This window comes from Rhinichthys klamathensis, unplaced genomic scaffold (assembly GCF_029890125.1).
Source record: "Rhinichthys klamathensis goyatoka isolate OS25496 unplaced genomic scaffold, OSU_Roscu_1.1 h1tg000220l_1, whole genome shotgun sequence".
In the NCBI taxonomy this organism is placed as follows: domain Eukaryota; kingdom Metazoa; phylum Chordata; class Actinopteri; order Cypriniformes; family Leuciscidae; genus Rhinichthys; species Rhinichthys klamathensis.
In genome coordinates this window covers 2,271,380-2,298,562 of record NW_026606744.1, presented here as the reverse complement: position 1 = coordinate 2,298,562, position 27,183 = coordinate 2,271,380, and the positions used below count along the sequence as shown (strand labels likewise).

Genomic DNA, 27,183 nt, shown 5'->3' with positions numbered 1-27,183 from the left:
TTGTTTAGAGAGGGGAGTAAGAGATTTAATGGCTCAAAATGATTAAGTGATTCCTGGAGGTTTTCCTGTAGCTCAAACAGTAGAGCGTTGGCGCTTGCAACGCCAAGGTCATGGGTTCGTTTTCCAGGGAAAGCAAGAACTGATAAGAATGTAAATGTGTACTTAAAAATGCAATATAAGTTGCTTTGGATAAAAGCGTCTGCCAAATGCATAAATGTAAATGTAAATGGATTCTGCCCAATTAAAGATGCTTTGAGAGGGAACAGGAAGAGTATGTCTCATAGGGACAGGACAACGGTTTCCATAGAGACACACAAATGTTCTGTCTGTCCTGTAGAGTTCAGTCTATTAGGGCTGACAATTGACTATATAAAACAACCTGTTACACAAACTCACAGCCAAAAACCGCAACACTACAAATTTGGGTTATGAGAAAAACATTAAAATCAAAGCTTATTTGCTTTGTGTGTCTAAAACCTTCAGCAGAAATAAAGTTAAGATTGAAGTGCAATCCTGAACCCCATCCTAAAATTTAAAAGGCAGCTATAAACAACACATTAAATTAATATTATAAATCTCAAGATTAGTTTCTATTAAAGTTACAACATTATATTTTTACTGTTAAAATTTACTGTTACTATTAAAAGTATTATATTTGTTTAAATTTAATCTAATTAAATAGATTAATAACTAATGTAAAACATTGTATTAATTTATTAAATATAATAATTTTTTATTGTAATATTTAATTAAAAACATTTTTATCAATGTTTCAACCTTATCAAGGTTGAAAACCGAACAGTAAGTTGTGCAGCTTAATATTTTTGTGGAAACTGTTATACATTTTTCCAGGATGAATAGAAAGTTCGAAAGAACAGCATTTAGGTTATTTGAACTAGAACTATTTTATTATTTTATCCATTTATTTTCAAATGTCTTTGATGTCACTTTTGATCAATTTAATGCATCCTTGACAAATAAAAGTATTCATTTAAAAAAAATCTTACTGAACCCAAACTTTTGATACAAAGAAGATTAATATATTTATATATGCCTTCCTGTTCTCTAGATATCACAGATAAAATATCAAAGGAATCCTGTGTGACTGATCATGATTGGGAATCACAGAAGAAACAGAAAATCCAGTGATAGGAAATGTAATGATTTAAAAAAAAAAAAAAAAAACATCTTAAGTGATTTCTTGTCTGCAAACATCAGAATATTACAGGGCCTGAGATCATTATGGCTCTGTTTGTTTAACCCTCTGGGGTTCCTCATTTTAGACTCACACTCAGGACCTTCGGGTCAAAAATGACCCGGAGGGCGGCATTAAGATACATTTTATTTGAGTAAAATCAATGAAATATATTTTTGTTCAATAATATTTTTTCTTTTCTTTTTTGGTGTTTTGAGATAATTCTATAATTTATAATTAATATTTATGCAATAATTAAGACCCATTTTTTCCCATTGAATATAATAGAAAATTTATATATATATATATATATATATATATATATAATTAAAAAAAATTTTTTATTAAAGCTGTATTTCATTTTAGAGTCAAGTCTAGACCTCATAAAGCAATTTTTGAAATGAGATCGGAGCCATCTGGTGGACACACTGAGCATTTTTATCACGCAATAGCACATTTTTACCACTAGTGGATTTACAGCTCTCTGTAGAAACCTATGGTAGAAACACTCTAGTGATTTTTTCACATATTGTTAAATTTTTTCAGGTTTTTGATTTGAATATATAATAACAGATTCTCAAAGACTATATTTGTCATTTTTTTTTATTTAAAAAAAAAACATTTTTTTTTGGTTGGTTTAAATGGTAATTTTAAGTGGCAGTTTTACTTTATAATACAGTCAAACCTGAACATTGCATTATAAAGAGAACAAATGGAAAAAAAATTGTCACCCATTGTTTTAAGAGATTCACCCCTTCACTGTTGTGTGCTTTTTTTCTGCATCCTGGCTGTTTTGTAGATTGTATGCACAAAAAAACTCTGTATTTTCACATTTTTGCCAATTTCCCATTCATTTCCTATGGGGGTCATTTTTGACCCGAAGACCCTGAGTGTGACTTTTTTTTTTACGACCACTTAGACTTTTAAAATCCTTTCCCCAATTTTTCTGGGTGTTCATATACCAAGTACCAAAAAAGTCACCAAGTTTTGGACCATTCCGATGAAGCTACAATTTTTAACATTTTTTTTATTTAAACGCTTCGGGTCATTTTTGACCCGAAGAACCCCAGAGGGTTAAAGACAAAACCATTCAAATTGTAAGGAAGTCAAATAAATTACTAAATCAGAAATGGTTTATCACAGAGGCCACAAACAGAGGCTAGTGTTGGTCCAATCAGTTTTCTTGTTGCAGTATCAGTAATGGCCTGCAGGTCACCACAGCTGTGGATTCCCCAGGGTGTGTTCTCTACTCATCTGCTCCATTCATCACAACAGAGAGCAAACAGACTTTCCTCACACAAAGAGGTTTAATAACAAGACCAATTGTTGGTATTAATGAGGGATGTAGAGAGAAAATTACTCAAAAGGACGCCAGCCACTGATGTCCTTACAGAATTTTATTTAAAAGCATCTAAATTTAATGTTATAATATAAACCAACTCCAGGTGCTTTTCAATCCAATTTAAAAAAATAAAAATAAGCATATTAACTAACTACAACAAACCCTTCATATATAGTAAAGCAACAAGACAAAAGCATGAACAAAGAAGAGCAACAGGTGGGCTTTCACAAACTTGAGAGGATTCTCTCCCGTTAACTTATTAAACCCCGTCCTGTCTTCATTTCTCCCCTTTTTTTATTTTTTACTCTTCCTCTTCTCTCTCCTCCCCTTTTGCAAGGCCTCTGAGGATGGTGGGGAGGGGAGCAGAATATATTCCAGAAATGTCCGGCATGGGCTGTTGTAAGAGGGTTTTGTTTAGGTTTTGCGATGTCGACAGAGGGCAAGCATTTCCTCTGAGACAGCTGCTCACTCATCTAATCTTTATTAAAACACATTCTATTTGACTAAAATAAGCAACAGCTACACAACACACTACTCACACCTCAAGACACGGGAACGTCTGTGCTGCATGTTTTTAATCTGTCGGTTTTTGAACAGAACTGACGTTGTTCCCTTAAAATCGGAATGGTCCAAAAATGACCTTTGAAAGGGGCACATGGTCAAAAAAGAACAGCAGCAGTGTGTTTGCATCTCTGTTTTCCATAGATGTTGCCCTCTATAAACATCTCTCCATTCAAGGAGGTCTAGCTCACTCTCTGATCCATATGGATGACTCTCCAAACACAAACAGAGCCCTTTTGTTCAACACCTCTTAAAAACACATTGGGTGCATCCAAAAGAAAAGAGGGAAAAAACAGATGGCAGTCTGAGGACGTAAAAAGACAGGCTGTTTACCTTATATGGCAACACCGAAACCTCTAAAACATAAAGCTTATACATTTAAAAAAAAAATCAAATTAATAAATAAACCAATCAAAGACAGGTAATAAAAGACTATTTATTGCTTTTCCGTTTTAAACTTCCCAACTCTTTATCCACTTTGCTGCTGCCGTTTGAATCTCCAAAAAGGTTTTCAATTCAGTGAATTGGTTTAAAATACTGATTGTTTAGAATGATGTCAGATTGTAGTAAAGACTAAATAAAAAGTAGTAAATTTTTAAATAAAAATATACACACATATAATATATATATATATATATATATATATATATATATATATATATATATATATAAATATATATAAATAAATAAATCAACTATTCAACAGTAGCCTATAAGTTGGAAAAGCCTGGTATATTATCCACGGCTGCCTGCATTTATTTGATCCCAAACAAAGTGAAAAAGTAATATTGTGGATAAATTTATTTAAAAACAGCATTTATTAATTATAATAGTCTTTTTTAAATCCCTATTTCTCAGGTATCATTAAAAGGTATCTAGATATGCGTTTTCAGCTATATCACCCAAAAACCTAATTCATCATCACTATGTTCCCTGCTAATATGCTTTTGCTTTCAGTTGCATTATGCCACAACATTCTCTCACAGGTAAATGCTAAGTATTTCTTAATAAGCTGTGCAACACTGTCAGGGACAGATTGAAGGATTTGAACTCCCTAAAGGAGCAGCACACATAGATACAGCTGTCCAGTGGAGACAGTGAGTCATGGTGCAGTAGCTGGTAAGTGTGTCATCGTCTCCATCTGATCTGCGCTCTCATCTCTTCCAGCACAGCTCTAAAGACGTCAGAGGGCACCTCAATCTGAATGCATGAAGGTGGAGTCTCTCTCTCTCTCTCTCCTATATAATATTTCACTATATTAGTAAAGACACTGCATAGTGTCAGTAAAATGTCCTCACTAGTCGGTTTTCATAATATTTCACTATATAAGTGTGGACATTTGGCCATCACAAGAATAGCTAGCTAAATCTGTACACACATACACACACACACACACACACACTCCTGCCCTCTACTTCAGCCTCCCTTGTTAGGTCACACTGTGAGATTCCCACAGGACAGAAATGTGTGTGTGTGTGTGTGTGTGTGTGTGTGTGTGTGTGTGTGTGTGTGTGTGTGTGTGTGTGTGTGTGTGTGTGTGTGTGGAGGTGGGGGCGAGGGGAAGTGCCCAGCAGACTAAATTTAGAACTCCAAACAGCCAAACTCTTCACAATCACAATGTGCTCATTCTCCAGCCCCTGTGCACAATCTGACCATGGTGTTACCTTATAAGGAAGGAAAGAAAAAGGGAAGGAGAAAGGAAAAGGGAAGGAGAAAGAGGAAAAAAAAGACATACAGAGTGAAAGAAGGATTTCCAATTACAGAGGAACAGATTGAGACACATTAATTTTCCAAATGATGTTCGCATCAGGAAATCTATGATTTCATGTTCTGATATATGGATGGTATTGGGACCCCTTTGGGAAGAAAGTAGTCTCTTACAAAGTTTCTATTCAGACTCCTGGGGAAAAACGTATCACGGTTTAGACTTTGTGACAATTACATTTTCAAATATTTTTTATTATTCTTATTTTAAATTAATAATTTTTTCAAAATCAATATATTGAAACACAACATTACCTACCCCGTTCACGTGAAAGTGGTCTAACAAAATCACTTATGTGCAAAGGTACAGCCAACTTTCAACTGACAAAATTGTCTGTGGTCATCAACAGCATCTAACTTGTACTGAAGCTGAAACATTTCAAAACATTCACTATCTGAAATATTTATTCAAAAAGCTCAGTTTCCCTTCAAACGCTTATAATAAGAAAAACAACCGAACATTCAAAAGTCAGAAAGATACATAGACATCTTACATTTAAAAAATATATATATATTTTTTATATATATATATATATATATATGCATGCATTTGAATTCTGCATGTTTCCAGATTCCATGCAGGCCTCCCGTACGCTACGAAGTCTGTGCAAACATTCCCAAAACATTCCTCCTAACAAAAAAGCAGACCACATACTGATGACTCACAGCCACGCTCCAAGCCTGTTATTGGTCACCAACAGCACACACACACACACACACACCAATGGACACATGCAGAGTCTCGCCTGACCTACACCACTGGTTACACAGTGTTGCACCAGCTGAATAAACAAGTGTTTTTCAAATAAACAAAAACATGGAGATCACTTTCTTTAGGAGAAGAGAGACAATCAGCTGTGAGACAAGACTAAACGCATGCAAATCAATGCCAGAATTCAAAATGAGCTTACAGGCTAAATTACCCCATTCACAGTAAAATCCCTCCTGCTAGAAGAACTTGGTCAAATTTGCCTACATTTAAAATAAAATTCAAATACTGGTGATGTTACAGGAGTCGTAGTCCAGGAGTCCAATGTCATTATGGCACAGGTCACAGGACATCCACACAATCCTGTTCAAGGCTTGTGAGAAAATCAGAGCCAGGCAGTGCTGACAGAGCTTTTATGCTACTGAACTCACAGGCATATGCCTGTTACACATTGCGGCAAACCTCAACTAAGTGTGTGTGTGTGTCTGTGTGTGTCTGTGTGTGTGTGTGTGTGAGTGAGTGAGAGTATTTTGTCCTTCAGACTGTTCGGTATAAGGACAGATCTCATGCAGTGAAAGCATTTGACTCTGGTGCAACTGGAGCCCTAAAGGCCAAGAATGTGTCCATGTCTGTCTGCTCTAATAGTCCTGTATCATTGTGAGAACACCGCAAACACACAAACTTTCTCCAATCAGAAAACAGACACGCTGGGGTTCTCACCAATCTTTTGGAGCATTTAAATGTCTGTTTAGGCAATACAAGTTCCCATCTTGGCAGCTGATAAAAGACTGAATTGCATATTTAACCATCAGAAAAAGACTGATCACTAGTTCGGGTTAAAAATGGAAGCTGTGAGAAATGAAAGGACACTGAGCTGTCCCATAATCCTTCTCTATAACGCTTGAGGTTTCGACAGACATGTCACTGTCTACAGCACAGCAGATCTGAGCCTATGAACTCCTCATGAATATCAAAAAAGGTAAAATGAAACATTTCACAAGTAAGACTCAGCATATCCTGTTTATTGTCTAAGGAGCAAATAAGGCCAAACTATGTCATTGAATTCATAAGCAGTGATTAAACTATAACTCTGCAGTCTGCAGGGAACAATTGCTAACATCGCTCAAACTAAAATCAAACCAGAGGCAAAACACACTGAAGTCATCTGACTCCACATGCAGCCTAAACAATAATTAATCTAAAGAGCCAATCAAAGCAGAACAAGGGTTAACTTACTGTGGTTGCATCATCAGCACCTGGACTATGTAAAGCACCTGAGTCCTTCTGCAAAGTAAACATCACCACCATCACATGGTGATCTGGCTCATTTTCAAGAGCCATCAACTCCATGTGCACACTGAGGTGGAGGATTGGGTAGATCATAAATGATTATAAATTGTAAAAAAAATGTGAATGAAACTCACACTGCTTACATAATAATGCTAGGGTGTTGTTGGTGGTTGCTTAAAGTTGGTGGTTGCTATTTCTGAGGATCTATTGACAGAAATGCAATATAAAGATCCATAACTATGTGTTCAGTGGTGTATAAAGACCTTACTCAATGAACGTTATGTTTTTATTACCTTAGAATGAGACATTTATATCTACATAACGGTGTCTAGGGGATGCGGAGGCGCGGTTACAATCACGTCATTTTTGCCCCGCGCACCTTTGCCCTCATGCGGACGCGTCGAGTATAAACAATGCTTTACGCTTTAACCAGCTCAGCCACAGCCCTACAGCATAACAGCTCATATTAGCCAGCTAAACTTTTACTACCCTGTTAGAAAAAATATGTAGTTGGATAGTTTCATGTGGTTCTTCTCCCTCGCTGTATTATGGGTTTGCTATGTGGGGAGAAATGTGTTGGTTACGTTCGTGAGAATCAGCTGATTACTATTATTATATTATATATTTAAGGTCCCGTTCTTTTGCAATTCCATTTTTCAAACTTTAGTTAGTGTGTAATGTTGCTGTTAGAGCATAAATAATACCTGTAAAATTATAAAGCTCAAAGTTCAATGCCTAGCGAGATATTTTATTTAACAGAAGTTCCCTTTCAAAGCCTACAGCGAACGGCCGGTTTGGACTACATCCCTCTACTTCCTTTTTTAATGACGTAACTAGAACAGTTTTTTTTACTAATCTCCGCCCACAGGAATACACAAAAAAGGGGGCGTGGTCTTGTTGCGCTCCCACGGAGAAGAGGAAGAGTTTTGTTTGTAGAGTGTGTTTGTCTCACTCGTCCGTTGTCAGCTCTGTAAATATTATTTATGTTTTGTAAGGTATATTGGTTTAAGCAGTTTGCTTCAAAGCCTGGGTGATGAACCATACATGTAGGAGGGTCTGCCATCTGCATCATTCGTCGACAAACCTATACATTGACGTGAGGCAATAATAATTTAATGTCCAGTCACGTAACATTGAACTTTTAATAAATAAATTATTGTAATGCATGGCAACGATTTCTTTTACACTACATGGCAGCTTTTAAGGCTAGATTCATGGTAAAAATAAAGTGTATTTATATAAAGTTGTTTGGATGAAAACAATTTCAAAAGAACTATACACAACAAAAAATTATTTTTTGTTACAGTACTTTTTGTATTTCTTTGCAGCAGATGTTTTCAACCTCAGTTGGCATTTTGTCAGTTACCACTTATAGTTAGGGGTGTAACGATACACAAAATTGACGGTTCGGTTTTCCCACGGTTTTGACGTCTCGGTTCGGTTCGATTCGGTTCGGTTTAGAAAGCTAAAATTGCTTCTTTTTTTTCCTTTTCTTTTTTAAACAGTGGTTTAACGAAAAAATTGTCTTTGTCTTTAAATTAATTCAATTACAATTAAACGTTTCACAAGGATTAAAAAGAAATCTGCTAAATCTGTAAACTATATAGGGAGCCGCACATTAACATTAAAGGTTGTAGCCTAGACTTTTAACCTAAATTCAGATGCTATTTATTTTTTAGATATAATAATCAACACACAACACATTGTATGAAAACATGTAAACTGAACATAAGGCAGTTTTTGCATTAACTTGTGTTTTACTCTAATTTGTTATTGAAATATAATACTTTACACAGTTGTCATTTTCATGAAAGATATTTTAAACATACATTAAATAATCAAGATATCATTAACAGGTTAAGTAAAATTAAAAAAAGTAAAAAAGGCTAACATGGTGCATTTATTTAGTGCAAGAGTTCATTTATAGGAACCATTTATAGGAAGTTGTGGACACTGAATCACTTGCCTGTTGAGGTAAATATAATGCTAGTGACAAGCTATGCTGTTTTATTGACGTTTCCGCTGCTGAAACACTGATTGAGCGATTACACGAGTTATGATGCCTTTCAGTAAGTATACTGCATCTTTCAACATACCTTCAGGTGTCCATTCCGTAACTGAGGAAGAGATGATCGCGTTTACCCGCGCGCCGCGTTGCCGTTTGAAATGAGGAGCTTAGTAGGCATAGAGCGATCTGTCACGCCACATCAAAGAGCGCCAAAACGCCATTTATTGTTTGAATTTCGTATCAAATAGACAAATTTGAAAGATTACACCTTGCTTATTATCGAAAGTAACAAAACACGGAGCTTGTTATTTGGTGTTAATGGTGGTTAGCTACAAAACTGAATTCGTTGTGTACTGTACACAAGACATGAGGTCCATTGAGCCGGGCTGGGCGGGGCCGGGGTAGCAGGGGGCGCGGAGGGGCGTGTTCGGTACGCAATGAGAGTATCGCGATTCGAATCGTGTGTTCTGTATCGCGGTTTTCGGTTCGGTTCGAATATCGTTACACCCCTACTTATAGTACACCTATAAAACATATATTACTAATCAAAACTTGTGCACACGTGTAACTAAGGTAGGAATAAACAATGGACTTATTTTAAAAATTCAACAACACCATCGTTAATTCGACAGACGGACAAAACCATATACCACAAGCTTTTATAACGGTTTGTAACATTTAACATTACAATTTAACCAATTAAAAGTATGACAACTACTAAATAAACAGCTTACCACTGTGAAACATCCAGCAAAAGTCGTATTTGAACAGGTTCTAATCGATTCTCTTCATCTATGTTCCCCGGGTCTGATTCCAGCTCAAATTGATAAGGTAATATGTTTGACATTTTTACAATAACAATCAGCGCATGCATCTCCAATTTATGGTAAGAGGCGTGACCTTTCCGGGCAACGTGCGATAAGCTGCTGTCGAATCACAACACAGGAACCGCTGGCACAATCAGAACTCGTTATGTATTTCTGAAGGAGGGACTTCATAGAACAAGGAAGTCATCGGGCCGTTTTTTGGACAGTGAAAAAACAGCGGTATACAGATAAGTAAATTGTGTGAAAAATACTGTGTTTTTTTACTCGCGAAACATGAACACATGTTATATTGCACACTGTAATCACAATCAAAGCTTCAAAAAAGCATGAAGAACGGGACCTTTAAGAGCCTTGATCCTCACCTGACTATGGCTTTGTAAACTTTATTCATGATGTGGTTTATAATGGACTGTGGTAACGTTACAGAAACAGTGACAATGTTACACACTCTTGGCTTACTCTGGCTATTCTCTGCGGTCTCAGACGACGATATGTTTTAGCAACCGTAGCTTCTTCGAAAGGGAGGGGTGAGCAGTGGGCTGAGCCATTAGTGCAACTCGCAACCGAACCGCTAGATGGCGCTAAAATCTACACACTACACCTTTAAGAGTGTGTTCAACGAACTCTGGTGCGATTGCTCTGTTAGTGTGGTTCATTTGAATAAGTGTGAACGCTGCCATCTGAAACCTGGTGCGCACCAAACAAGGACCAAAACCCTTGAAAAGATGCTTCCACACGAACTCTGGTACGGTTTGAATGATAGGGCGTTTTTACACTGGGCACGTTTGCTGTGGTCCGAGTCCAATCGCGATTGTTCCCGGCACCCACCGCAGTGTTGGTCTGGTTTCACACTCCACTCGATTCTACCGAACCCTGGTGCATTTGCGTGCATCTTAAGTCATCACAAACGTGCACGGAGCATGATAGAAAACAGAATGCAGGTCAATATATTGTGCATTTTATTTATTTGGTGCTATTATACGCAGCAGAGTAAACAACACTTGGGTTTACTGTATGTGTGTCACATTAAGGTGGCTTTCTGCTGCTTGCAAACTGAATCTTTAGAGGAGACTTTTTATTTTTGCCCTGATTGCACGTGATATGCTCACTCTCGCTTGTATCCAAGGTAAATCATCAACACTATCATCCCTTACATGCGTTTTATTGAACTAAAAACATTGTAATCGTAAAACGCATGTGCAGGTTATTTTTCTTCCTAAACAAGTACACACCTGAGTTCATGTTGCTTTCACATTCACGTGAATCGCGGCACAGTTCAAGTGCAACCGAACTCAGACTACCTCCTTCAGGTAGTCTCGTGTTCGGTACCTCGGTGCGCTCCCAGGTCAGGTCCGCATGACAGCTTTCACATTACCGATTTTCCATGCGAGCCGTGCCCCATTCCGAACTAAACTACCAGTGTAAAAACGCCCATATATGAACGCAAAATGGACCAAAGACATGTAAACGAACCAAGAACGGGTAGTGATGTCACAAAATGCAACCCTAAAAAGGACAGAATGCTCAAGCATACCCGTTTTTGCCATCACAGTTTGGTACAGGCATCAGAACCGCGTCTCCTCGCAGCAAATCTTCGTTTGTATATGTGTGATGGAGGAATTCCTGCCGCTGTTTTGACTCCTTTACAAATTTTTTAAGCTCTTCACAAGCTGGTCAAAATAGCATCATATGTAGGCTACGCACACACAACGAGCGCAATTATCCCAGCACACAGCATTGTTTTGCATGTTCGGTAAGTTCCGTCTCTAAATATATGCCATAAAACCCGACCAATCAGGTTGCGAACGTATTCCTATCCTATGCCTTTAGGTTCGGTGTTAAAAATGCCACTGTAAACGCTAAGCGGACCAGGACAATGGCTGCATCTAAATATTCTGCTCTAAATATCTGTAATCTGATAACCATGAAATCTGCAAATCCTTCCGCCGTCCAAGGCTTCATTACTGCTGCATCATACTCTGATCCCATTAAACCTCTGAGGATGATCTCTAAATCTCAAATCCATTAGAGAACACTAGGATACTAAACGAACAAACTAAAAGACAAAGAATTCTAAACCAGTAAGTACTGATCAGATTCAGCCACACAAGAAGTCTGTTCAGAGCCGTTTTGAAAAGCTTTGTATACTACGAACACATGCTGCAGTGTGCTTTAATGGTGATCAAAGCAAAAATCTGAACATGCACATGGTAAAGATGACCAGCAGGTGCAGCTGTACAGAGGGAGGGAGGGAGAGAGGGAGAGAGGGAGGGAGGGAGGGAGAAAGGGAGATGACTGCATTATCAGCTGCTAGCAGGGGCAAGGTTTGCTTGGTGTCTATGGCAACAAAGGGGCTGGTCCTGCTGTGATGTTGTGCAGTAAGAAAAGGTGAAACAAAGATGCATTACATACATGCGCTTAATTATGAATGAGAGGGACATAAAACGACAGAAAGGGAGGGAAAGAGGTCAGTTATCTATATATTGCAGTGTGTGCACTTTCAAACAAATAAAACTAAACTCTCGTTACCCAGGCGCTATAGAAACAAAACACACAAGTGTCGCTGTAGCTCATCTGATATCAGCAGACTCTGTCATTGCTGAAAAAGGGAGACCTCTTCATGCTGTTCCACATCAAAGCCACAACAGCAGAATTGTTTTAGCACTGCTCATGTGCTAATTTTGGATGCTGCTGATTTCCTATGTCATTATCACATAATGTGGTCAAGCTGTCTAAATACATGACCAGCAGTTATAGACAATTTCCTGACGACCCCAATCATAAAATCGCATCACATGAGTACAGTATCACTGAGAATAACATTATGTTATCAGACCGATATCAAGCACTTAATGCAGTATGACACATCACAATAAGATACTGAAGAATATTCTTAAAAGGGCATTAGGAAGAGAAAAAGATGGTCAATTTATATTTTAGAAAATATGAAATAAAAACGGTGGTTTTATGACTTTTTAAAAAAAGCCCTCTAAAATGAGAATGACCCTATATAGCCTATATTATTTTTAAAGTGCCCTTATTATGCTATTTTAATTTTATTATGTTTTGGAGGTCTCCTACAAAGGTTACATGCATCAAAGGTAAAAAAAAAAAACTGTTTAATTTTCTCATAATATACATTGCACATCATTTTTCAATGATTCTCAAACGACTTGTTGAATGAATCGGTCTCTTTAAATCCCTCCTTTCCACGAGCTACTCCGCTCTGATTGGCCAGACAGTTCAGTCTGTTGTGATTGGTCTACTGTTTAAAGCGCATGTTGGAAGCTAAACGCGCATTACCATAAGGCCGTGTGTTCACCAAAGCGTTTTTAGCCAGCTGAAAACGCTAGACTCTCTGCTGAAAACACCTATGGGCGCTTGAGAGCGTTTTGACAGCGCAGCGTTTTTTCAGTTGAGACGCTTCGTTGCTATGATAGAGAATATCCGCAGCACAGTTTACTTGTAACTGATTTCGCAGATAATTTGTTTCATACTAAATTTATTTTTCATCCATTTTGTTCGGTTAATTCTGCTGGTTGATGTCGTTGTACAGAAAGAATGTTGTGACAGTTGGTCGGTGTGGTATTTGTCCCGCCCCTCCTTCACTGTGATTGGACGGCTGGGTAAACAGTGATAGTGATGAGCGCTGCGTTTTACCCAAAGTTGAACATTCTTCAACTCTCGCCGCTGTCAAAAGCAGTCTAATATTTGCGCTTTTACATATTGTTCTTCCAAAGCATCACTGAAGTATTTAAATGTTTTTGTTTATTTAAATTAAAACTTAAGTTCTGTATTATTATTCTCTTACTGTTATATGAAATTATGACATTACAAAATGAAACTATTGCAGGTGTTTTTCATTGCACATTTAAAAAAAAATCTTCTTTTTTTTTCTTTTTTTTTAAGGTTTAAGGGGGGGGTGCGACGAAAAAAGTTTGAGAACCACTGCCATAACTGAACTTCAGCTCAGGAGGCTTCCTCGGTCCTCAGCGATTGTACACACTGTAAAGACAGTTACGATGACGTTGACTTTACCACATCAATCCAAACTAGTTTTTCAACCAGAACCTCCATGGCAATGACGACATGAGAAGGACATTTCTCAGTGATACCCTAATCAGTTTGAGGGACATTATGGGATGTTGCAACTGTACTTCCTCACCATCATCAGCATTAACAAGTGTATATTCATCAACAAACCGATGTGTTTTTCTTATTTATTGCTGTGCACATGCAGGAACTGTATGTATCAATAACAGCGCATACGTTAGCCGAGCACTAACATGAATGACTGATGAAAAAGTTTGCAAAACAAATCTGCATTAATACAAAGTTTTAGGTAATAGAGGCCCACAGCTGATTTGAGATATTTTATTAAGACAGTAACACGAGTTAGCTGGAAACTTACACAATATAAAACACAAAACTAAGTATTTTGAACACTCGGTAGAAAAGATTTACATCAATAATTATTCACAATTAATAGGTTGTAATTCTGAGGAGCAAGCTGGTCCAATTAAACTGGGTACTGACCCATCTTTCACAAGCAAGCGTTTTGCGAATGCTGCGTTGAACTCTCGAGATTTGAGAAGCAGTCATCAGTAAAATGACGTGTTTGAAGGCAGGACAAGTTGTTTGTGGCCAGACAACGTACAACATAGACAGGAATTATGCATATATCTTATCTAGTGACATAGAACCGTAAGCAGTGGGATTTGAATTACAGATGACTCGTTTAATCAATTCTTTCTTTTGGGAGAAAATAAGTTTATTTGACCTGCACTTTCGACTTTACAACTTTGCAGAAAGTTTACATTCACAAATAGGCCATGAGACGGGACCCCAAACTTGGGCTACCGGTACCATTTTGAGGGATTCAATTTCTTTTTGATTTTCATGAAGGTACACATCTCTAGTGTTGGAAAATGTGTGATAGCATCCGATCCATGGTAGCTTTCATTAGAAATCAACACTTATATCATCCTACCTCAAGGTAAGGTGTTCAGCGACTACAAGAGAGAGAAATTTATCCTTTTATAATTTAAAAAAAAAAATTTGATTTTTTTTTTATTATAAAATGTAATATAATGTAATAATTTTATAAAATGTATTTAAAGATAAATTCATTTATCCTTTTTCTTGACATATGTTTGAAAATCGTCCTCCGTAACCAAAAACTACCTTGAATCTTATGCTATCACACATTTTTCAAATACAGGGTCATATACTAGGGATGCACGATATAGGATTTTGGCCGATATTCGATATGCCGATATTTTCAGACTAATTTTGCCCGATGCCGATACCGATATATTTGTGTGTTTTTTTTAAGTGCAAAAAAAGCTTATTAAAGCTTCTATTAAAGTTCTCAGTCAAGAGCAGTGAGTGATTTCCTCTTTGTGTTTTGTTGTTTTATTAACATTAACGAGATAGTTCTCCCCAAAATTTAAATTGTCATCAGTGACTACGTTTACATGCAGCCAATAACCCGTTCAAAACCGGGATATTAGCAATAACCCGGTCGCGAATGGCCATGTAAACACCGGCAAAAACCCGAATATGCTCATATCCCGGATTTTAAAAACCGGGATATTATACCTGGGGTACCCCTTTTCTAACCCGAATTTTTGGTCATGTAAACGCGCATCGGCATATCCCCTAGGGATGCAACGATACCGCTTTTTCAAAACCGATCCGATCCGATCCCAAAATTCTGAGTATCGGCCGATACCGATACCAATCCGATACCAGTGCAGTTTTTTTTTTAAATCAAGTAGAATTTCTATAACTCTGTGTGTTGAACTGATAATCACTCTTTTGTGTGTTAAACACAATCTACTTAACACAGACAACTTAATTTTAAAGAAAAACAACAAATCCAAAAAATATATGATCATAATCTGTGACAAAAATGCTATAATAAACTAGATTAGTGGATAATTCAGCAGTGCAATTTAGTCTAGAAAAATCATGAGTGCACAATAATTGTATAAAATCTGAACATTTAGTGAAGAAAATTTAGGGGAACAAATAAGAGACAATAAGTGTAACACTAAATCTGGTCAAACATTACACATTGCTCTTTGTATTGTTGTAAAATACATTAATGAAAAACAAGATAACAAAAATCAAAAAGATAAATTATTATATATAGCCTGTATAGGCTACTATAAAATTGAGACATGTTTTAAATGTATAGCACAGCTGTTTAATGAGGCAGCAACATATGATAGATAGGACAGAACAAGAAAGGCTATTAATAATCTTTCATTGCGCAAAAGTAGTATTATATGATTATGAAAGGATCCAATACAGTGCGGCACACAGCGCTTATGCGCATCCCGAGCGCAGAATGATGCGCTTGAAGCAACACGGAGTCACAGCGCGCAGCGCGTCGAATCCGCATTGAACAGTTCAAAGCACAAAGGAAAGACATATCGATGCGTAGTGTATTATACACAGTATCTATGCAATCGTTTATTGAGCCTTTTCTTTTAACAGTTTTAAATTTCAGTTACTGTGCGCGTGAAGAACAATTATAGTGCTCTCTGACTCTAGGCTACTCTGTTGCGATCTAACAGACGCCCGGTAGAAAGTAACATGATTTAGTTACAGCAATAAAGTCCAGCAATATAAAGTTGTTTTATGCTAAACCATAGACCTTTATCTACAGATCAAGAATAATAATAGTAACATTGAATCATCTTGATCTTGGAGAGTTTCATCGTGTTGCCTGTCGTAACAGAACGCGACGCGCTGTTAAATGCTGAATGGAGAATGACTGACAGCCGCAGCGGAGGGAAAAAGTTTACGAGGTCTTGAATTTAATGACTTAAATATTAATTTTTATCTCACATTATACTATATAATGGCTTCAGAACACTTATAAGATAGTGCACGAAAACTTTATGGTACTTGATAATGTTTTTGTGCCTTTTGTGGGGCTTAACAATAACACAGAATAATACGCACAATATCGGATTTGGATCGGCCTCCTCTGACCGATACCCGATCCGGCAAAAATGGCAGTATCGGAGCCGATACCGATACTGAGTATCGGATCGATGCATCCCTAATATCCCCATAGTGATGTGTGTTCTGCGCATGTTCTATTCGCAAGGAATCTTGGTCTTTTGAGTAGAAAAACTTCTCGGCGCATACAAAACCCCGCGTGCAGTATACCGGAAGTAAACATGGCGAGACGCAGCACAGCATACTTTTGGAGCGAGGTCAGTAACGTTACCAGCACCAAAGCGCAAACAAAGGCGATCGCTATCTGCCCCGAACTATTCATTATCCGCGTGCTGCTGTTGTTGTTTTCTTTGGATACAGGAAGAAGAATCGGAAATGACGCATATTGGGTCTTAAGGTTGTCCGTACGTCCAGACGCTAACCGCGCGTCGCGTTTACATCGGGATATTGCAATTCCATGTATACAGGAGTAACTCTCTCTGCTCACGCATGTAAACGGGTTATCCCTAATGTTTCAGAAACCCGAATAGTGACCTTAACCCGACCATAACCCGAAATTTGGCTGCATGTAAACGTAGTCATTTACTCTCTCAAGTTTCTTTCTTCTGTTGAAATTATAAAAGTTATTTGGAAGAATGTGGCTAACCAAACCATAGTATATTTAAGCACAAGAAAGAAATGAATACAGGTTTGGAACAACATTAGAGTGAGTAAATAATGACAGAATTTTTATTTCTGGGTGCAGTATCTCTTTAAAGACCCACTCCGATGAAAATAATGTTTTTCTAGGTGTTAACATGTTCTTGTGGCATTTTTCTGATGTTAGAGGACATATCTTGAGAAAAATAAGCTCAAAGTTGAATTTCTGAGTATTTCTACATTCAAATGGCTGTGAATCAGTAGCAGACGCTAAAATGCCGGCTAAAATCGACTGGAGTTGTGACGTAGTAACTCCACTGGGCGTCTCCACACGCGACGTCTTGGAGTGAAATAATGATCGGTGATCGGTGATAACTTTGATTAACTTCGGATAATAATAATTAACGTGTATATAATACTGTTGCCCCACCGGTATTGGGGGTGTAAGCTAGCGGGAGAGACAGAGCTCTCAGCAACGGGCAGGGGGAGGGTCGTCTCCGTGCCAACGGCTCCGCCCACAACGCAGAGGCGAATTGCTAATGAGCTACTGCCGCTCTGGAGAAGCGAAGTCTCAGAAAACGGCACAGGTTTTGTGATTTTGGCTAAAAATGGCATAATCATAATTTAAAGACCACTGGGAATGTTTAAAAATAGCTCAAAATATGATCGGAGTGGGACTTTAAGGACAAGCGGCAGCATATTATACTGTCTCTTTAAGAACTGCACGCGACGCGTCTAATATACACGCATTTGACAAGCAGATTTTCTCTGTTTGCTTTCACTTTAGACATAACCAACTTTGTTTATGTAAACCGTGTGTGTATTTGACTGTATCAGCGTAATAAGACTCGAAAGATTAGTCCAGTATGCAGACTCTGTGACAGGCTTTTAGTTCCTGTGAGCGTCGGGTGTAACGCGCTCAGAAAAGCGCATGTTAGAACAGCGCATCAGCACGTGAATGATATGTTTACCTAGCAAGACTTTGACGCACATGCAAATAATGAACTTTTGTGAATTGCGGTGTCCCGTGAGTGTAACTCTACCTCTGCGTTTACATGTGATGTGATGTGAATGTACGTCGCGTTGTACAGTATGTTGAGATGAAGGCGCCAGAATTGAACTGATAGAATGCACGATACTATGATTTTTCTTCAAAAGCAGATCGTGGAGACATTTTAATCTTCCACGATCAAAAACCGTGAGACACACACCCCTAGTTGGAAGTTTAAGTTGCTGGCGCTCATGCTTCGTTCGCGTCACGTGCGCATAGGAAACACGCCACCCTATCGGCAAGGCTCATCGGCAGAAATATTCATATCGGCCGATGCCGATGATGGTCATTTTAAGCTTTTATCGGCCGATACCGATGTTGTCCCGATATCATCGTGCATCCCTATCATATACCTACACAAAAATCACCATGCGGTTTAATCCCTCAAAATGTTACCAATCAACCCTCTGTCTCACGGCCTAAAACAGCTATATTACACATTGCATGAAACAGAATATTAAAAAAAAAAACATAATAGGGGCACTTTAATGGTGTTATAGAAACAATAATTTTAAAAATGTAAAACATTATTTTAAAAATATATACTGTTTATGGTTAAAAAAAACATGATTATTTAATTTTTTTCTGAAATACTTTGATTTTAAATATTAATAGGCTTTTGGATTTATCTCACTCACGATTATTGGATTTGTTTCAAATGGAAATATGCAAATGCAGTAAAGAAAACTCCACTTCTCAGATTTCATGTAGTGTCTTAATCTGTTAGAAAATAAAGCCTATATTTAAAATATGAGTCTGTTCTAATGTTTTGCAGGGTCACTTCACAACTTCTCGAAAAGAGCTGACCTATACAAGTGTCTTCTATTGTGACAAACTGCAGCAATGTTCATTGAATTATTAATTACAGTCCATTTAATGCAGCAGGGGCATCCTTTAATTAAAGCCTTGGGAATCATAAACTTCTGGTCAGCGTTTTCAAGACTGAGATCCAAAGTCCTTAGCTTTAATGCACTAGTAGTTTAGTAACCATGCGGTTCAAAGAGGAGAGTTTGTGTCACACGTTTCCAAACAGACATCAGACCCCAAACATCCAGTTAGGAGCCCCCTCCTCTTTTTGTAAATCCCTCCCCTCCTCCACTTCCCTTCTCTCCCTCCTTTCAGTCTTTCAGGAGTTTTCCCGCTCTGCCGGACAGAAGGCTTTCGGAGGGAGAGAAAAGAAGAGAAAAGCAAGGGAAAGAAAGAGGACAGCAGGGTTCCCTGCAGTGGAGAGGAATTCGAATAATTCCAGTTTGATTACTCTGAGATCCAGAGGAGGACTGGATTCTTTCTATTCAGTTTATATTGGAACCAATGTCTTGAAAAGCAAACCAACAATAAATACATCCTAATACCATCTCTGGTTACATTAAACAGATCTGACTGATTCCTGTGTGGAGTTAAAATATGACACCGTTATGAAGGCAAAACAATGTTGAAGTAGATAAAGAAAGGCGAGTATTATGTGTTCCATTCAAAGGGTTTCACATACAAACACAATGCCCTTACTTAGCAGACATATCTTGAACTCTAGCACAGCATTTGGGCTCTTTTGGCTCTGTTTAGCAAGCCTGGGTTACTCTGTATCCTGTACCGGACGGATTTCCTGCAGTCGGGATTAGGAACTGCAGATGTGCATTGTTTCTCATGCAACCTCTCCTCAAACCCACGTGCTTTGTGCGTTTAGCTGAGGGAGAAAACTCTTAGCCCTTTATTTTTGTCACATATAATCATATAAATATGAAAGAAACAGCATATAGTCCGATAGTGAGTGATACTGAGAAAACGTCTCCACCCATTTGACATTCACATGGACACAGTGTCATCATTCAGTCTTACTGTAAAACACAATGGCTGAATCATATTTCTGACATCGTTATGGATATACTACGGGTTAAGGGATTGTGAATAAAAAAAATGAAAAATTATTAAAAAAGAATTATCATTCAAATTATAGCAAAGCATGTGGGTTTGGAAGGTGTAACGTTAGGTTTAACGTTAGAGACTGACAGTCTCGCCATTCACTTTCAACACTTATTATTTCCATATAATGAAAGTAAAAGGTGACAAAGGGTATCGTTCTACCTGGTATCTCGTTTGTATTCACAAAAGAAAGTCCTTTGGGTGAGTAAATGACAAAAATATTCATCTTTTAGGTACACTATCCCTTTAATCTCTACTTAAATGATAGGAGTTTCTTAGTCAGACTATTGGTCTTACCTTCACAAAAAGCTCGATGACGGCTTCGTTATCCCCCTTCACACCGTTTTGAGGTACCGAGAGAGACATCCCGAACTTCTGCCTTTATACGGACACGTTCACAACAACAAACCTCGATTTCTTCACCTTGGCACAAAAAGTTTTCCTTTCACGCCTCCCTCTTTCTCGAACCGAGTTTATCGAACAAAAATATCACTCTGTGTTTTTTCCAAGCGCAACCGAAATACAGAGAGTCCGATGAAATCAAGTAACGTTACGTTAATGAGCTTTTCCACGAGATTCTACTAAGTTACCTAGAAACACATCACTGAGAAAACCCGACAGAGTCCGCTATGTCTCCTCCTCAACTGCTCTCTCAGGATGGCGACGAAGAGGGGGAAAAATCAACGGGAGTATTTAAGGCGGTGATGTCATGCGCAGTGGACTGAACGGGCGCGAGCCGAATCGGTACCGTGACGCGTGCACAAGAACTAGAGCTTCCTGAATGTTTTTTCTGTTGAATTTATATAGAAAAATCATCTGCCTTTTATTTTAATACTCATATATTGTTACAGAGAAAGCTTTTAACAACATAGATAATAGAAAAGTAAATCAGTTTCTGCTAACGAGTTTACCTAGTATGTAAGCCTATATTTTAACCTAACAATTTTTTACAGAATTGTTAAATATGGTATTTTGGCAGAAACTGTTTAACGTGTAGGCCTATTTCTTGGTTATATTTTTAATTCTTCACAGCGAGTCGAATCTTTTGTTCCTTATCCGTTTAATTACCTTTTCTATACAATTTCAATATACCAGTAGCATATTAGGCTACATACCCATATAATATAGCGACAATTAAAATAATCAGTGACAAGTTAATTAAAAACTTGCCTGAAATCACTGAAAAGAGCCACACAGCATCTGATCACTGGATTTACAGAAATCATTTAACTTTTAATAAGTGTTTTCTCCACATTGCATATCTAATCAGCATTAGTTTACTTTAATTATTGAGTCATCACTCAGTGAGTCATTTAATGTATTACTACTTTTATAGGAGAATTTGTATTTCAAACACATTAAAATGTTTTCACAATTTCACATTGACATGCAATGCAGGGATTCCCCAACTTTTTTGTCAGCTGAACTTCTTTGCCCTAATATATGTAAGCCCTTAGATTTTAAGTTAATAAGTTAGATCAATAATAAAAATAAGTCAATAATAATACATGTTCATGGTTCTCTGGTTAATGGTCACATGACGTGCAGGTAAAAATTTAGAAAATATATTTTTTAGTAAATGTTTTTATTTTAATTATTTTATTTTTTAATTCTTATGATTTAATTACTTGATAGCTTTCCATTAAAATCACAAACCCCAGTGTGTGAAACCCTGACCTAATGTAATATTTAAGGCATTTCATATTGTTGCTAACAAAGAATGGAATATATTTTCATTCTCTTTGTATTTTTATATCAATATGGTACAAGATTATCCTATTCAAATCAATGCGATAAACGAGTTAGGTTAAAAGTAATCAAAAAGTAGTCAGAATACATCACTTAAAATGAACAATCTAGATTACCAACGACAATTTTTGTCATGTAATTTGGAATCAGTAACTGACAACAATTTGTAAGTAATCTACCACGCACTGTGTGTGTATGTATACATAACATTTCTTCCAATTTCAAATAAATATATTGTCATTTAGAGCATTTATTTGGAGAAAATGACAACTGGTCAAAATAAAAAAAAAGATGCCATGTTTTCAGACCTCGAATAATGCAAAGAAAACAAGTATACATTCATTTTTAAACACAATACTAATGTTTTAACTTAGGAATAGTCAACTTAAGTTAACCTAATGTTTTAACATAAGATGAATCAATATTTGGTGGAATAACCCTGATCTCCAATCACAGCTTTCATGCGTCTTGGCATACTCACTATCAGTCAGTCACATTGCTGTTGGGTGACTTTATGCCACTCCTGGCGGAAAAATTCAAGCAGCTTGGCTTTATTTAATGGCTGGTGACTCTCTAGCTTACTCTTGAAGGACCACCAGATCAAAACCGTCATGGCCATCACAATCTCCAGACCTGAACCCCACAGAAAACCTCTGGAATGTAAGCAAGAGAGTCACCAGCCATTCAATAAAGCCAAGCTGCTTGAATTTTTCCACCAGGAGTGGCATAAAGTCTCCCGACAGCAATGTGACTGACTGATAGGGAGCATGCCAAGACGCATGAAAGCTGTGATTGGAAATCAGGGTTATTCCACCAAATATTGCTTCAAAATATTGAATATTGCTTCAAATATTGACGTTAAAATATTAGTGTTGTGTATAGATGTCCCAAAACCACAATGGGAAAAGAAAATGTTCTTTTTTTTTTATCCATAAACCAATGACCAATGGTATCCAGCATTTGTCCTACAGAAGAGACATATAAGTTTGGAACGACAAAGGGGAGTAAATGACAACAGAATTTTTATTTTTGGGTAAACTATCCCTAAGATGTTTTTTTTGTTATTAACAATGATCTGCCACCACACTGCAGAAGAAACAGCTGTTTCAGAAACACAGCTCTCCATTACTTAAACTGACCTCTAGAGACAGTGTAAAGACCATGGTAAAGACAGACCTCATGTTTATCTCTTAAACACCTATGTATTCCCACAGCAGCCTGCAGTTAGGAAGCAGGTGGCACTATAAAATAACAACCAGGGCATAAACACTGTTGCCTTGGTCTGTTTTTTGCAGATCAGTCCTCATTAACCACATTACACAGTAAGAACTCACTGAGCTTTCATCTGTGGCCGCTTACGATTTCTCCCCAAGTGTTGCCAAGGTGACAACATGTGTCATCACCAGACCTGGGACGCCACAGGCTTTCCACAGAACCATGGACTAGCAAACATATGTAAAATAGCCTTACATGCAAAACAGCCTTTGCATACATTACATCCAAAATGTAATGTATGTAATTCTGTTTGAAACCAATTGTCACCATACTGGTTTGGTTTAAAAGGAAACAAATCAAATTGAGGATATGAACAATTATACAACTCAAAGAAAAGGAATTGAGACAAAAATATTTTCTTTCATTTTAATGTGACTGTTCAAAGCCAGAAATTACTGCAGGGATCAACAATTCCAAACACAACTTAGGTTACAAAAAATATAAAGCAAAAATAAAGAATGAAAACAGACTTTTCTAATTTGTTCTCATGTGCACAGTAGAGCTCTGGAGCATTGCCACAATGCTCAGATGAACAGAGAGCAGCCTGCTGGATCAGCTCTCTGGGTGTTTTAGTTTATGGATCATGCACACTAGAGGACAAACACGCTCGGGTCTGCCGTCCATGCAAACAAAACGCTCGTAAAAAGTCCTGCTGAAGTGAAGCGAGAATCCATAGGCCAACTTGTACATTGTTAACTCAGAACAGCAAATAAGCTTGCTTCATCATGACCATAAAAGCAACAGGAATCATGAAGAGGGCTTGGGGACTAAAAAAAGGTTTGTTTTTGGATAAACAGTCGTTGACAGTATTTAAGGTTGGAGAAGGACAAATTCTGATCAAGAAGCTTCAGCTGCTCAATCATTTTCACATCATAAAACTCCTCAGCAATAAACATTCCCAAAAAAATCCAAACAAACAAAAGTCTAGGGTGAATTTTAACAATTTGTACATTCTAAAGCTGAACCAACATCAAACATTTAAAATGCAGAGAGTGGAAGAAAAAGAGGGAAATGTAGGGTGTGGTAGATATTCCCTCAGGACTGAGATGGAGACATCTGGGCCTTCCTCATTGAGCGGAGAGCTTTCTCACGTAGGTGCTTCTCCAGATCATCCAAACTGTCTTCTACTTCACTCTCTGATTCCTTCAGGAAAGGTAGCATTAATTATGTCTGACTCAAGCATAACAACAAATATGCTTAGGCTTTTACCTTACATAGAACTTGTATACGCATGGTAAAAATGGAGAGACACTTCATATTACTGGACAATTTTATTCTCACTGTACAGACAGCTTTAAAAGTGTAACTTCACCTTTTTCTGGTCAGAGTCTGGCTCTGCTTCCTGTCCGTGTGCTCCTGCCACCCCTCCGCTCTTTTCTTCTCCACTCTTCTCCTTCTTCTGTTTCTTATGCTTCTTGTGTTTTTTCTCTTTCTTGTGTTTCTTCTCTTTCTTCTTTTTCTTCTTCTTACCACCTTCTACATCTGAGTTCTACAGAACAAACAAAGAGAAAAAGTTGAGACACCCTTTTGGCATTAATCCTAAATACGGTAGTTTTAGGATCCATTTCTAAAAAAGAACAGCTGAAGTCTGGAAACTAAAACCAAATACAAATTTGGTTTTAGAAGCCTCAAAGCTCTCTGGACCCAAGCTTGGGCAGGTGTGGCATACCTTGTTAGGTGATGGGCTCGGGGAGACACTGCTGTTCTTTTTGGCAGGTGGAGGTGGAGAACGGCTCGCAGAGCGAGAGGGTGAGACTGAAGCAGGTCGCTTGTGAGCCGTGGGAGGAGGAGGAGGAGGAGGAGAAGCAGATGGTGAATGTGAAACCTGTCTCCTTACAGGCTGGGGGCTCTGAGAACCTCTACAAATGGACAGGAAGAGAGTCATTCAGAGATTGTTCATCTGTTACACAAATAGAAGCGGAGCTATAGAAAAACGTACCTCTGAGATTTGCGTGGTTCTGGTGTGCGGGAAACCCTGCGAATGGGTCTGGTGCTGTGAGACGGGGACGTCTGACGTCTTTGTCTCTGCGGGGATAAACTCGAGGGTCCGTATCGAGCCGGAGGACTGGAAGACACTCGAGTAGCATGGGCAGGGGGAGAGGAGCGGGCATCTCTGCCCCGTTGGGCTGCAGAGGGATTTGGAGAGCTTCTACGGTGGCGGGGTGGAGGCGAAGCAGAAGTGGGCGGAGTACGTCTTTTTCCTGGACTACTGCCACGGTTCCGTTTGGGGGATCGAGAGGAGCGACGTTTGGCCAAAGGGGAGGGCGATCCTCTACGCTTCGCCACTGGTGAGAGAGATGCCCTGCGCTTGGTCACTGGCGAAGGAGATGCCCTGCGCTTGGCCACTGGCGAGGGAGACACTCTGCGTTTGGACATAGGTGAAGGAGACCCTCTATGCTTGGACACAGGTGATGGAGACCCTCTGCGTTTGGACATGGGTGAAGGAGAACCTCTGCGTTTTGAAACGGGTGAAGGAGACCCTCTCCTCTTGGACAAGGGTGAAGGAGAACCTCTGCGTTTTGAAACGGGTGAAAGAGATCCTCTCCTCTTGGACACAGGTGAAGGAGACCCTCTATTCTTGGATACAGGGGATGGAGACCTTCTACGCTTGGGAGGAGACCCTGATGAGCGTCTTTTTTGAGCTGGGGGAGGGGAGGGACTGTATCTGCGCTGGATGGGAGGAGTGAAACGCCGATGAGGTGGAGATGGAGATCTGAAAAAGGAGGGACAGAATAAAGGGATGAATACCCACAGCAGGTCAAAGAGTCTTCACAACCCAAAACCATAAATTCAGCTGGATTTTACCTGCGCCTTGGGGGAGGAGAGGGTGACCTGCGGCGGCGAACAGGAGACGGTGAACGATGTCTACGGCCAGCAGGTGATGGAGAACGTCTCTTTCTTTAAACAGAGAAAGGGAGTCTAAACTCAGGGTCTGATAGTAATAAAGCATCTCTCAGTTGAGTAAACCACGGGGCTGGGTATCGACTCATCGACTTTGTCTTGTGTTTGGCGAAGCTTCTGTTTACCGTTTTTGATGTGCTTCATCTATGTGTTTATCTATGTTTAAATGTGAATTACAATTCAAAGTAGTTTGCGCACCTCCTAAAAAATTTTTTTTATTATTATCCTAAAGTGAACAAAGCATCTTAGTAGTGACCTTAAGGGAGTATCACATGTCAGATGCAAATGTCATTCAAATATTGTTGATTTTCACCTTGGGGATACATCTCTGTGTCGCCTCCGTGGTGATGCAGGTGAATGGCTCCGCCGCCTTCTGATTTCTCCATTCCTGGCACCTGCCCCTCTATTTTGCCTCCTTGGACCTTCATCTTCAGAGGAAGAGGATGAACCAGTGTCTATAAGCAACAACAACAACAAAAAAATCCATATTCAACACAACTTGAAGGTACAAGCACAGGTCTGAGAGGAATAGAGAGGGGAAGTGAGGAGACGAGTGTGATGGAAATAAGAAACAGTGATAACCTGAAGAGGACTGCTGATTCTGTCTCCGATACTGACGACGCTGCTGGACAGAATCTGCTGTTGACCCTTTGCCCACCTTCTCCTCTTCTGTAACACAAAGCAGTGGAGTCCTTCAGTGCCCGAGAAACACCCACGTGTCCACCAACACAGAGTAATGATGTGCAAAAACACACAGCCACACACACACACCCAACACATGCACCCTCCCCTCATCTTTGAAATGAACAGAAGAGACAGAATCCAAAACATGTTATTAGTAGGGCTGTACTGTCCCAGTCGATTAATTGGTCGATACGTTCTGGTTCGACCAAAATTCTGATAGGTCGATTTTTTGCCGTGTTCATTTTATCAGTTTTGCCACGCTCATTTCATCAGGCGGAAAGCACTAACTGCTA

General features: G+C 38.6%; 2 protein-coding genes across 2 annotated transcripts in view; both read right to left on the bottom strand.

The window, feature by feature from the left end:
* clic4 (chloride intracellular channel 4) overlaps positions 1-20,959 on the bottom strand; it is a 34,695-nt gene extending 13,736 nt beyond the window's left edge. Inside the window, exon 1 of the mRNA XM_056264393.1 lies at positions 20,579-20,959. Within this exon, the coding sequence (XP_056120368.1) occupies positions 20,579-20,647 (69 nt within the window). The 5' untranslated portion in view covers positions 20,648-20,959. The remainder of the gene's footprint in view (positions 1-20,578) is intronic.
* A 2,698-nt stretch (positions 20,960-23,657) lies between these two features.
* The window catches only part of srrm1 (serine/arginine repetitive matrix 1), a 42,560-nt gene continuing 39,034 nt past the window's right edge, over positions 23,658-27,183 (bottom strand). The window contains exons 16-22 of the mRNA XM_056264392.1: positions 26,789-26,875; positions 26,520-26,661; positions 26,111-26,203; positions 25,245-26,018; positions 24,975-25,164; positions 24,618-24,794; positions 23,658-24,448 (exon numbers count right to left, since the gene is read on the bottom strand). Coding sequence (XP_056120367.1) covers positions 24,341-24,448; positions 24,618-24,794; positions 24,975-25,164; positions 25,245-26,018; positions 26,111-26,203; positions 26,520-26,661; positions 26,789-26,875 — 1,571 coding nt within the window. The 3' untranslated portion in view covers positions 23,658-24,340. The remainder of the gene's footprint in view (positions 24,449-24,617; positions 24,795-24,974; positions 25,165-25,244; positions 26,019-26,110; positions 26,204-26,519; positions 26,662-26,788; positions 26,876-27,183) is intronic.